This window comes from Sabethes cyaneus, chromosome 2 (genome assembly GCF_943734655.1).
Source record: "Sabethes cyaneus chromosome 2, idSabCyanKW18_F2, whole genome shotgun sequence".
Classification (NCBI taxonomy): domain Eukaryota; kingdom Metazoa; phylum Arthropoda; class Insecta; order Diptera; family Culicidae; genus Sabethes; species Sabethes cyaneus.
Window position 1 is genome coordinate 218,254,321 of NC_071354.1, and position 13,901 is coordinate 218,268,221.

A 13,901-nucleotide genomic window follows, 5' to 3' on the forward strand; every position below is an offset into this window, starting at 1 on the left:
GTACACCCTAATCCGTACAACTCACAAACGCACAAACTCCGAACGCATTTGCGAGATAATAGAATAATATTTGAACAGCATTTAAATTAAAAGCGAATGCACGCATTTATTTATTCCCTCGGAAGGATCCGTCGAGGCGTCTTAAGGAAGGGTCCACTTTTTTGCTTTTTTGTCAGCAAATCCCTTTGCTTTGATGTGTTTATTGCTAAATGATGTTTCGGGCAACGCCCGAGGGTTGGGCGATCTGGTAGAACCACTTTAGAGCTATACACAGTGTACTTCGGTATCGAAGCATTTCTGCGTTCTTTTCAATCACTTTTTTTTTGTGCTGTGGGTTTGCTGAAAATCGCTCGACTCGGACAAACCTCACTGCGTAACAACACATGCCGAGAGAATAAAGGCGCCTTCCGGCGATTGGACCGCCATCGCATCGCCGCCGGTTTAACGTCGGCGTCTGGGCTTGTGATCCAAAGAAAACATGCTATTGTACCGCCCCCAACACAAATCGTATTTACCATCCAAAGCATGGAAATCATACGCTAAGCAAATAGTAGCGAATCGGCTTTTGCTCGCCGGAGATGAAAGCAAAAAGGACTAAATCACATATATTACAGCGGAAGACGCATTTCATAAATAAAAGATGATTCAAATATTTGCACCGCCCCTTGGAAGAGCGTCAAGCCAAAGCCACTGACGTCGCCAGTCGCCGGCCGGTCCACGCGGCGAGGGGTTACTCCGTCGGAACTGAAGCGGCCGATTTTTGGGGATTTTGAAATTGGTATTTATGGCTTGATGTGCCTTTTTTTCGCTCAACTCCCCCGCACACAAGGCCTTGCCCGACGTGCGTCCCGAGCCCGTGGTTGGCCGTGATTTCTTTTCATTATACTTTTTGATGTAACGAACGAAAACAAACACAGTAATATCAGCTTTTAAAGTCACACAAAAACAATGGATAATTTATGTTTCATTAAGCTTTAAATTTTGGTTAGTTTGCTCTAAATGAAGACGTCAATAGGGTGCAATCCTAGATGGGAAGTTTTGTAAACTTATGCTTGGGGCTTAGGCTAGGAAAAATTTAATGTTTAATCAGATGACGACTGGCATGTCCCCTTGTATGGAACTTGTATCACAATGAACGTAATTTGTTCAAGAACCATACCAGGGTCTATGATTTTATCGAGAAAATTTCGATCAACAAACATTTTCCACCGACACGAGCTCTTAAGGTTTCAAATCACGACCCTCCGAATCGTTTACTGTCCTCTGTTCGGTATTCATAGGATAAGATGTTATCTTTCCCATTTCCACAGCAATGAACTTCAACTGCCTCGCACCAAAAATCGGCACTCAGTCAAGCATAAGCACTCGTAATCAATTTAACACCGCACTGCAACATAAGATGTGTCGCCCTTACGAGTTACGGCTCGGGCACAGTGAATATGATTTTCTTCCGCAATCCAAAACCGTCTAGGCATCAGCAGAACATAACATATAACACGCTGGTTCTGAGTGCTATTAGGACTCCTCCCATCCTATTCCAAGTATAAATCGAAAAAGAAAAATTCAGCTTTCGCCATTCAATTGGAGCAAAGATAGCTGTTTCGCAATATCAAATCCGGGACTTATCTTCTATTTAGCGCACTTCATGCGTGTAAACTTCACACTCTCTTCATGTTTTCCAGATACAGCAAGTAACGTTTCGATATACGAGTGAAAATAGCGATCAACATGCCGCAAAATAGGAAAAAATAAATACATATGCTCTCAAGCTCGGGCACGGGACTCAGAATGTATCGAATCTCTGACATATCAACAGGGGAAATCAGCAGAATCGACTGCCACACTGAAAACACAGTGGAGTGGAGTGCCTTATATCCTCGATTGTTGTTGGTCAATAAAATCACCGAATCCGAATCGTTCGACCACAGTCCGAAATGGATTCGATGATTTAAACTTGTGGAGCTTGGAGGAGCTAGTCAGCCAGTCAGTCAGTCAGTCAATCAAGTTCGTTTTGGGGATAGACGAGACGGAACGAAAAAGGGAAATGTTGAATAGAGATGTTATTTCGATGCTGCAGCGCAGCAGGTGGAGCTGCACAGTTCGGAAGATCCCTGGCCCGGGAATTGCTTTTCCGACCGTTTTGCGGCGATGATGGCTGACAGTGCTTGTGAACTTACTGCGGCGTTGTTGTGTTTAGAGGGGGTACAATTCTATTGAGATTGGATGTCCGTTAAATGCGCTGTACTTACCTCGCAAGATGTCATGCTTATGTTTTTCAGATTCAACCTGAAGACTCGGTCCCTGAAAGGAGAGGAGGAAAACGATTTGTTAGATGATTTTTCGTAACTATGTATTTGTTTTTGTGAGAGAGATTTGGTCAAAGATATGACCTAATAACAATACAAAACTTGATGGTTATATATTATTACGGCAGAGGTAAGGATGCTTAAGACTAATTAAAATCTAAATAAAATAACTGAATAATTGGCATCAATATAGTTACTAAATCTTCATCGGAGCTAAATTTTATTTAAATTTTTCTTGTTGGAAGGTAAATTCGAAACAATTTGTTCGATAAGTCATGTTTCACTAGAATTAATTTGTATAACTGTGCAAACAACCATGCGCCCACTTTTTCTATAGACTCGGTGGAGAGTTTTTAACTCACTAGCGGGGCAAAAGTGCGAAGCTTGAATCCATGAAATTACCACAGCAGTAGCTAACAAAACCGTAACATCTTCAATCTGCGATATGTTTCGGTAAGGAATATTCTCAATTTGCACCTTTGCTATTTTTCGCTGGCGTGTTGCAGCCTCCGTCAGATCGAAACTTTACCAAACGTTTTTTTCTTGTTTCGCCAGCGGATAAACAGTGTTTTCCTTCGACCAGCAGATGCAGAGCACACAGCAGATCTTCCATTTCTAGTAACTCTAATATAGTGCCTAAAACTGTATATAATTACCTATGTATTTTTACCTCGATCATGAATCGAACTTTTGCCCCGTCCGTGAATCGCACTTTTGCCCCCTAGGCGCTTAACTGGGTTTGACCAAATTATGGAAAAGCGAAATATATTTTGTAAATTCTTTGTACCGGATTTTCAGAAGAGATATGCGAATGATGTAAAACACTGCTGCATTTTTCAACTAGTATTATCCTCCTGTTCATATCGTATTTTCCGTATAGCGAAATATTACATCAAAACCGCTATAAAATAATATTTACATACAACTCAACAGCCATGCTTCGTAAACAACAAATGTTTATGACAGATTCAAGCTGTCAAAGTAGTCATCCGTCCATGCCACTGTAGTCAATTTAATCGGAATCTGCACTAAGAAATCATTGAATCGCACTTTTACCCCCATCGTACTCTTCCCCCTCCTTACTCTATCGCTTTAAATACTCGATTTATGATTTTCATTGTTGATTTTCAATTTGATTGATTATTAAATTCGAATTTTGGTTGATGTTTCCGAATTTTCATTATTCAACCTCAGACTTTTAATTTCTGACTTTATAATGCCAATGTTTGATATCTGCCCTATGAATACTATTTTTCTCTTATTTTGTTTCTTGATTTTTGAATTTTGTTTGCTGATTTCCAATTTTTGGTACAGGATTTTTTGGTATTGATGCTCGGCTTTTGATTTTATTTTCTGATATTTCGCTTATTGAGTGTCAACATTTATTTCTTATTTTATTAATTTCAATTTTGATTTCTTGTTTCCTGTTTTTTGCTTTCTACTCTCTGCTTTCTGCTTTCTGCTTTCTTTCTGCTTTCTGCTTTCTGCTTTCTGCTTTCTGATTTCTGATTTCTGCTTTCTGCTTTCTGCTTTCTGCTTTCTGCTTTCTGCTTTCTGCTTTCTGCTTTCTGCTTTCTGTTTTCTGCTTTCTGCTTTCTGCTTTCTGCTTTCTGCTTTCTGCTTTCTGCTTTCTGCTTTCTGCTTTCTGCTTTCTGCTTTCTTGCTTTCTGCTGTTTCTTGTTTCTTGTTTCTTGTTTCTTGTTTCTTGTTTCTTGTTTCTTGTTTCTTGTTTCTTGTTTCTTGTTTCTTGTTTCTTGTTTCTTGTTTCTTGTTTCTTGTTTCTTGTTTCTTGTTTCTTGTTTCTTGTTTCTTGTTTCTTGTTTCTTGTTTCTTGTTTCTTGTTTCTTGTTTCTTGTTTCTTGTTTCTTGTTTCTTGTTTCTTGTTTCTTGTTTCTTGTTTCTTGTTTCTTGTTTCTTGTTTCTTGTTTCTTGTTTCTTGTTTCTTGTTTCTTGTTTCTTGTTTCTTGTTTCTTGTTTCTTGTTTCTTGTTTCTTGTTTCTTGTTTCTTGTTTCTAGTTTCTTGTTTCTTGTTTCTTGTTTCTTGTTTCTTGTTTCTTGTTTCTTGTTTCTTGTTTCTTGTTTCTTGTTTCTTGTTTCTTGTTTCTTGTTTCTTGTTTCTTGTTTCTTGTTTCTTGTTTCTTGTTTCTTGTTTCTTGTTTCTTGTTTCTTGTTTCTTGTTTCTTGTTTCTTGTTTCTTGTTTCTTGTTTCTTGTTTCTTGTTTCTTGTTTCTTGTTTCTTGTTTCTTGTTTCTTGTTTCTTGTTTCTTGTTTCTTGTTTCTTGTTTCTTGTTTCTTGTTTCTTGTTTCTTGTTTCTTGTTTCTTGTTTCTTGTTTCTTGTTTCTTGTTTCTTGTTTCTTGTTTCTTGTTTCTTGTTTCTTGTTTCTTGTTTCTTGTTTCTTGTTTCTTGTTTCTTGTTTCTTGTTTCTTGTTTCTTGTTTCTTGTTTCTTGTTTCTTGTTTCTTGTTTCTTGTTTCTTGTTACTTGTTTCTTGTTTCTTGTTTCTTGTTTCTTCGTTTTGTTCTTCCATTTTCATTTCCGTCCTTTAATTTTCTTTAATTTTCATTATTCGTTTCGTTATATTCACTTTATAGCATTTTGTAGATAGTGAAAAGAACACACTTGAAGAAAAAAGGAAAAAGAAGGAGAAAATGAAACAGATACTGAGGAAGCCTGCAGACCTTAGCAAAGATGCACTTCTGTCGATAAGATCAAGAAAGAAATTCTAGTCAATCTGTTTTCATGTTTGTTTTGTTCGTTATCTTTCTGTATTTATTAATTGCTACATTCGTCAATCTTCATGTTTTATTTTTTAATCATCTCTATGATTTTTTAATCTCTGTGGTTCAATCTTCAATTTCAGTTTTATAAAGCTTATTTTCCAATTTCCATTCATCCGTCCTAATCCTTCAATAAGCATAATTTATTCATTTTCAAATCTACTTTTACGTTACAACCTTCAAATGGTTTTACTCTATTATTTATTCTTATTTTCTCTTTCACCATCGTTTGTTCTCGATTTTGTGTTTTTTCTCTTGTAACAATATATTTTCTCATTTTTTTCTCATTATCCATTATCCATTCTTCATTCTTCATTCTTCATTCTTCATTCTTCATTCTTCATTCTTCATTCTTCATTCTTCATTCTTCATTCTTCATTCTTCATTCTTCATTCTTCATTCTTCATTCTTCATTCTTCATTCTTCATTCTTCATTCTTCATTCTTCATTCTTCATTCTTCATTCTTCATTCTTCATTCTTCATTCTTCATTCTTCATTCTTCATTCTTCATTCTTCATTCTTCATTCTTCATTCTTCATTCTTCATTCTTCATTCTTCATTCTTCATTCTTCATTCTTCATTCTTCATTCTTCATTCTTCATTCTTCATTCTTCATTCTTCATTCTTCATTCTTCATTCTTCATTCTTCATTCTTCATTCTTCATTCTTCATTCTTCATTCTTCATTCTTCATTCTTCATTCTTCATTCTTCATTCTTCATTCTTCATTCTTCATTCTTCATTCTTCATTCTTCATTCTTCATTCTTCATTCTTCATTCTTCATTCTTCATTCTTCATTCTTCATTCTTCATTCTTCATTCCTCATTCTCTGTGTGTTCTTCATTATTTGTTCGTTTTTAATTGTCCAAACTTCATGTACTTTCACTGTACTTCACTTTCTGACATGTTTTTTTCAACAATTTTTTGGAGTTTTCCACCACCATGGGTAATTTTGCGAAAAACTTTTTCAAAATGATATTGTTCTGTAATTGCTCATAATATTTATTTTCATTTGTAGCTTTTTTGGGAAATGGCGTATGTAGTCAAACCAAAATCGTAACAAATTTTTAGTTACTCTCCGACGTTTGGCTTTTATTTTTAAAGCTTTTTCAAGAAATCATTTTCATTTTCATGCCAAATATTTGTCCTGCGAGGTTTAAGGTCCTGGGTTTAAGAGTTGTCTGAGAAACTATGAAAAGTATAGAGGTCTGTACCTAGAGGAACGAATGAGGGGTTCACGAAGAACTACGGGTACAATTCGACAATAATTGATAATTCAATTCAAATAAATTAGTTTTTTAGAGTTTGTAGTTCCATTACCAGTTACAACATCGGACGACAATTATACATTTTCTAATGATTGGTGATGATTTTCATTTTGCCAATTTTTGCAAGACTTGTAGCGCTAGTCAGCTTCAAGTAACTGGCTTGTAACTGGTATGCAGTTGACGAATTTAGCTTTCTTAAGGAGCTTGTTTACAGCTACGGTTAAACCGAAAAAATAAATAACTATTCTGGGTTATCATTTACAACACTGATTCGCATTCATTAATTTCCACGAAATTGTTGATAGCACCATTCATATTGATAGATTGATTTGAAGTATAATTAACATACAACTAACATGTGGACAGCCAGTTAAAATATCAATTAGCTAACGTCCTCTGCACCTTACTAGTTCTTTTCGATATTCTACTTTACAGCTATTTACATACTTGACATAAATATAATTGAAACAATTTAAAGAATTGCAAGCAACTAACCGACGCAAAGCAGCAAATGAAGTGCTTAAAAACTATTCTCGGATAAGACAGTCGCTGATTTTCCTCACTTTGAGAATTGCTGCGTTACTTCACATGCACAAATATCCCTTCAACCCTATTTCCGCACAAGACAACAATTCCGAATAAATAATTGCATCTCACAAAACGAAAAAACCATCTCACTTTTCTGTGAGGTTTCACTTTCTGGACATTAAATTGGACTAAATTCAATGTATAAAGATAAAATCGGTTGAATAAAAGGGGTAGTTTTGCACTCTGGCGTACTTCCCAAGCACAGATATCAAATTCACATCACATGACATAAGTACCGGAAATAATTTGGATAAATGCTCAAATAAATCAATAGTTTTGCTCGGATTTATCAAAAGATTAGTTTCACGATACCAATGTCGATCACATCATTCTGTTTGTAATCACCAGTGACGTATGATAAAAGGGAATCACGAAGTTTAGTGGTGTCGCTCAGTACAATTCCTAGTGTTCTGTTGATATTTCTTGAGAGGAATGCAACGTGCATCACAATGTCCTACTTTTAAATAAATGAATATAATTTTCACAGTTTTTAATTGCAACTGGCGAGTGCGACTGCTGCTGTTTGACAAAAGGAAACTAGCGATCATCACTATGTTAAGCACCTCTCTGCACGACAGCACAATGACGAATAAAATAAAATTTGCAGCTTTAAAATTCGCGTAAATTTTTAAAGGTATTTTTCTTAAGCCAGGTGTCCTCTATAGAGCTATTTTGGTAGTGTAAAAAGCGTAAAGCATAGAGACTGTATTGGCTGAGTGTACAATATAAGGCACTTTTGCTGCTCTACCACTCTACCTTCTACCTAGAGAAGCAGTAGGGATTTTACGTATAGCTCTATCGCGCATTCAACGGTGTGTCTACTGGAGAAACTGAATATATCCAGTAGAGCATATGATAGAAAGGCCTTTCATACTGCCAACTTTTCTTCTCGAATTTCACTGATACACGCATGTGCGATTTGTTTGCATCGGAAAAATATCCGAAATCGCTTCAAAACCGAAAATGTTCTAATATTCAGCTCTCTCTAGTAGGTTAGACAGAACATAGAGCACATATAGAACCCCACCAAATGCGAAACGAATGTGTATAAACTGTAGAGGTTTCTGTGCGTGCGAGTAGATGTGTCAATTTTGATTCTACTGGTTCGAACTACTTCTGTACTTGTTTTAAAATTCCGCAAGGTAGAAACCTGAGCCCTCTGTTCGTAATTATTTTCTTAAACGAAAATAACTAGAGAGTTCGTTAATATTGACCTCCAAAAACTAGAAAATGCCAGTTTTTGAACGTCGTGTTACTGTGTAATAATAATAAATAAAATTGAGAAAATTTGTCAGATTAAAGTTCACATAACTTTTTGACCGTTCACGGCCAAAACAACTGTAATTTCATTGTGCTCTACAAACTTCCCAAAGTGCGGAAAATTTCCACTCTCACTGCCATTGGAAACAGAGAAGGTACCATAAATCCTCGCTGACCGGCAATGATTGGCACTGTTCTGGTCAGCACCATGGAAAACAATCTCTTGTGCAGTTTACTTGCACTAAAAGCTTTTGCTGCTGCTTTCGTTTGTTCCGGGTAATGCGTCAGTAATTTGCAGCATCTCAGTATAGCGCAGCAGCAGCGGTCGGTCACGGTTGGATGGCGCTGTCTAATGTATTTGGTCAACGAATCTCGGTGAACGAATTTCGATCCTATTTAAACAAAATCAAGCAGAATGCGCCAAAAAATCATCTTCCATCTATTGTGATGAATCATGCCTGCCTGGTAGCCTGGCAAGGGAGCTCCAGCTTCGATCGATGGAGTGTTTGTCGCTGAGCTTCCCATCCCGGAACGGAACGGAAGGAAGCGCAAAATTCTACGCTGGAATGGGTGAATGGGCAGCAAACTGGAACCGAATCAATTTATTTCTGCCAATTGGGGTGTGTAAACACGAAGATAATAAAACCCGAAGAAGCAGGACACGGAACAAAGGACTTGCTTACGGCCCAGCAGACAACGGCGCGTAAAGGCCGTGGCACCGATGATGCCATAACCAAGCGTCGGCAGCAGTCGATTTTTGACAAACACAGATTGGGTCCCATTTCAATCGAAAAGCATTGGGGAAATGCGAACCGGCCCGAGAAAAAGAAAGTTCCAACTGAGTGAATTAAAATATGTTTTACAGTCGATTAGCTTCTGAATACATAAAATGCTCTTCCCACACATTCGTGCGGAAGCTTTCGTTGGTGCAAAGCCTCCCGCTTATGGTGGGGTGCGTCGCGGATACCACCAGCAACAATCTAACTAGGGAAAAAGAAAATTTATGTTCACAAATCGGAAAATGCCATAAATTTTGTGTTTCGACTTTCGCCTTCAGTTGCCGCCGCGCGTCGCTCCCTCTCGCCGGCGCCGCTCGTAATCCATCGCCTCGAAGGACTTCAACTCGAGCAAACAAATAATTGAATTTTCCGCTATTTTCACAAATAAATTCTGCCACTGGCGGATGCCGCGCCAACAGCTGGCCGTGGCAAAGTGAAGATGGAAATATCATTCGTTTCTTATCAATTGATTTGTCAGTGCGCGATTCAAATCATGCATTCCGAGCTGGCAGTAGGAACCCACATCAAGGCGTGCGGCCGCCCGCCAATAATTGGAACGAGTTATTTCATCATTTTGCTGAAAGCCTTTGGATAAACCCACATATACTGCAAGTTGCGTGTGTGTGTGTGCGTTGGGGTATTCTAAATGGGGTCTTCATAATTTGCATCATTTATTTCACAACTGACTGACTTTTCACTCTCTTGTCTAATGGATGGCTTTGTCATGATTGGATGATTGTTTTCGCTGAAAGCCAGAACGAACGTCGAGCTCAAGATGAACCGGAAGGAAGTTTCCGATTTCTCAAGATGATAAATCTGGCAAAGTTAATTGATGGTTGTACAAAACTGGTCTAGGGGAAAGTCGAAGGCAGCCAACCGTATAACAACTTCGGATAGTTTCGTCCAGATTTGTCCGGAGGGCGTTTAACCTAGAGTCAAGCAGCTCAGCAGTCCTGTCAGCAGCAACCCTGAGATCTTTTTATTTTAAAGTTTCTTTTTTTTCTTCCGCACACTAACTCTACACGAACGAAATCAGGACATTCAGCATTCCGACACCGTACGGCATTGGTTAAATAATTTAACAGGCAGCGGTAACAAACGATCCGGAGGGTAATTCACCGAACCAAAATGGCTAATGATTTTCAACATGTCGACAGCAACAGCAGCAGCAGGTCACACCACGAACACACACTCCGTTCGGGGAAACGGTCCTGTTCACAACCAATGACCGTCAAATTCGGAGGCAGCTGTCCGAAAACTTTTATCCGTACCGGGAAAATGGCAGAAAGACAGTAATCAAATAAAAAAAACGGGATTGGACTTCGCATGCTTTCGGTCGAGTTCATCATGAAGGTTATTTCTTTTTTTTTTGTTTTGTTTTTTGCTGGTCGATGGTACGGTACGTTTCCATTCCGGTGACTATGACTGGACTTATTTTTAACTGTTTCGACTTAATTTGTGCAACAGTTGAATATTGGATGAGGGTTGCCGAAGTGGAAGAGACGAATCCATAAGCAGTCTTTTAATTATTCAATTTAATAGGTATTTTTTAAAGAAATAAAAACAGCAACAATTACAACCGTTTCGTGAATTTTTAGACAAATATAATAATTTTTTGGTTTTTATTATATTTGATCATGAATAAATGGAAACACTAAACAACTGCTGCCGATCAGAACCGATCAGCTCACATCGATAAACAGTAGCAAAAAGTCATCAAAAATGCACAAAACTTTTATTACACTGTGTTAATCTGCCGTACGTGAAAACGAAACTAAACAAAATGCCCCAGACGAAGTCGTCCGAAAAGAGATTTATGACCACTTGAGCAAAATTTCCTACGAATTCGAGAAATTAAGCGCTAGTCGTGTGTTTCGGCAGACTCGTACCGGGAACGTGGTCAGGATCCGAAAGCAGCTTAAACAACCTGCCAGCCTTAGCTAGGATACTCCTAATTCTGGACGGCCGGAACGCCACCGATTTCGCCAGTCGATGTGCACCAAAACAGCCGTCACATCGCGCGCGGGATCGGTTGTAATTGTTGCTGTTTTCTGTGCAATAAATTCTCTTTATTTTCGCCTTCACCGTCCAGAAACCGGGCCGGGGCGGGGGGGTTCTACTTAGACGTCCGGAAGACACGTACTGGATTGCTCCACACCCGGAATCCGTAGCTGAGCTCCAGCAGCAGCAGCATTCCGACTCGTGGATTATTTGCCCAAAGCAGAAAGCAGAGGAAAAAAAATGAAACGAAACGAAATTTCAAGTGCATCACGTTCCGTGCAGTAATATTGCAACCTCCGACAATTGATTGCATTAAATTTAATTGTCTGGCGCTAGTGGCGTGGTTGCATCGCTGGTGCTGCTGCTGCTGCAGGCTGCCGTTTCGTGGCAGTATTGGACCCGGGTTAATCAACTGCCGCGGTCGTGTTTTACGAGCGGGTTTGCTGGTTCCAAATTGTTTTGCAGGATGTGATGTTCGGAAGAGCAATTTCGAAGTTGATAGGATAAAGCGCGGATCAAATAGAGATGAGATAAAGCGAAGTGCTGCTAGGTAGGAAAAATGAAACGATCGTCCTTAGTTTTTGGTTTCGTAGATAGCTACTATTGCACAACATCGTCAATTATGCACGACTTGAAAATGTTGGATTACACTGACCATGAAGAAGATATAAACAATGTTAGAGATTAACTACTTTACAACAAAGTTTTCTGTTTCAGCAGGTAATATTAGATTTAGGTCTTCTGGACCTCGGCATGCCATTGGGACATTGCACACTATTTTTAAAATTTTTGTAATTTCCATTAAATTGGCTTAAATATGAGTGTTAGCGCTTCTAGCACGAAACAGAAGTAGAATTTCACACAATGACCAAAAAGCGGTAAAAACTTTTTCTTTTTATTTTGTCTCACTTGTTGTATTACTTTGTTTTCTTGTAATTTAAAAGAAGTAGTATATCATGCGTCTCCATTTTATTGCCAATCCTTTATTCATTCAAATAAAAAGGCTCATCAAAATTTCATTAAAATGCCTTTGATGGTTAATTTTCCATACCATTCTTCCTCAGGATACGGCACTTTAAAGGTCAAATTGGTCGGTGTTAAGTCAGACCGAACCCAGTGACAAAACTCTGATTTCGAGAAAAACGCGTTCAAAGTTTGCTGCTCTGTATGGTTTAAAGCTGTTAATCGTTCAAAATCATCTCATAACTCTGGTTGTTTGCAATATTTATGTAGTCTGATTCGAGCAAAATGTAGCTTAGAAATTTCTTGATCGTTTGCTGTCATTAACTCTTTTTTTTTTTAATTTTGCGACTTGGTCCGGTCTGATTTAACGCCGACCAAATAAAGTAATACGGAACTGAAATATTACCAGATACCAGAACCCGGCCGAGAATTGCGACTGAAAGTGACAAATTTTATTTCTTTCGGCATTGTGCTGCCGTGCAGAGAGGTCAACACAGTGATAATTACAGGGTTTCCTTCATCGAACATCATCAAATGTTCATCAATTACAATTGGAACCTACTGGACATTATATTACTGCATTAATGTACGCTAACAAAACTCCTAGTAAAACATCATCATAAGCAACTATCACATGCTGGTTTACAATCCATGATAGAAATTTGGGACTGCAGAATTTGTGAAAAATCAAGACTAGGCGCTTCTAATTTTGCGCATGGTTCCTAATTCTACGCACCCTCAGTTTCAGCAAATGCTCTCAAATTTCTACAGATTATTATTTTAATCAATGCGTCTAGCACAATGTGTGTGTTTAGTTGTTAATTTGAGAATACAGGTTGGACTCGATTATTCGGGTGTCAAAAACGTTTTTTTTTAACGTTTTGAACGTAAACACATTTCAAAAATCCCTTTCATTTGTAAAAAGGAAGCATAGCGCTTAAAAAGTAAAAGTAAAAAACAAATCTGCAACCATCTTGGTCCAGATTCTTGGATTGGGCCGCCATATTAGATTTTATCATAAAATTGCCTTATTTGTCACGAGCGCACCAATTTTAAATTTAATTTTAATTTTAATTTTAAATGCTTTACGAAGCATTCATTATTTTCTTTGTGCAGTAGAATTACTTCAATAAACAATAAATTTTCTGTAGCATAAGGCTGAGCGAGATTTCGCGAAATTTCGTCTTTACCGAAAGCTAACGAAACCAAATGATATCAACCATAAATTGAATTATAGTTTAATGGTGACCTACCATAACATCTAAGGTAAATCTCGTACGATTTCGTTAAATTTCGGTAAACACGAAATTTCGCACAGCCTTACTGTAGCAAGATTTAATGCTGCATGAGAATTGTGAACCTTGCTTATAGACAATTGGTTGTTTCACTTAGTTAACGCCAATGCACACCTAATTTTATGATAGTTTCTTATAACATTCTTAGCTTTCCAATGGTGGTACTAAAATGCAATTGAGTTGGTGGGTTCATTGCGAAAACGGTGATTTTTTCATGAAATGCAATAAAAAAATTTCACTGCTTTTGCAAGCCCTGTTTTTCTTCTTTGTAGAACCATACTATTTGTTAGTTGCTCCATTGCAAATTTAGGAAATATCGCAGGATATACAGTAACATTCCGATTTTGTCAGCTCCCGATTTTATCTACCCCCGATTTTATCAGCTTTTTATCCCGTTTTTGTCAGCGTATAAATTTTGTTTAACTTTTGTGCTTTTAGATATGATTTATAGAACTTTTCAGCCTGCTTGAAACTATTCCGATTCGCTGGGGAGACTTTTTGAATAAAATGATGCCATCTAGCGATTATTCGGGGTCAAAACTAGGGTATTTTTATAGTAAAAGTTTAATAGTTCCTGAACAAGCAAAGATAGAGGTGTACTATATTCAGCAATATTGTGTATTTTTGCTATCTGTATAACTTTGTAAAACAAGAAAAAGTCA

At 37.7% G+C, this 13,901-nt stretch overlaps 1 protein-coding gene across 1 annotated transcript in view; it reads right to left on the reverse strand.

Annotated features, from left to right (window-relative positions):
• The window catches only part of LOC128738390 (semaphorin-2A), a 195,322-nt gene that overhangs the window by 73,804 nt on the left and 107,617 nt on the right, over nt 1-13,901 (reverse strand). The window contains exon 4 of the mRNA XM_053833474.1: nt 2,250-2,301. Within this exon, the coding sequence (XP_053689449.1) occupies nt 2,250-2,301 (52 nt within the window). The remainder of the gene's footprint in view (nt 1-2,249; nt 2,302-13,901) is intronic.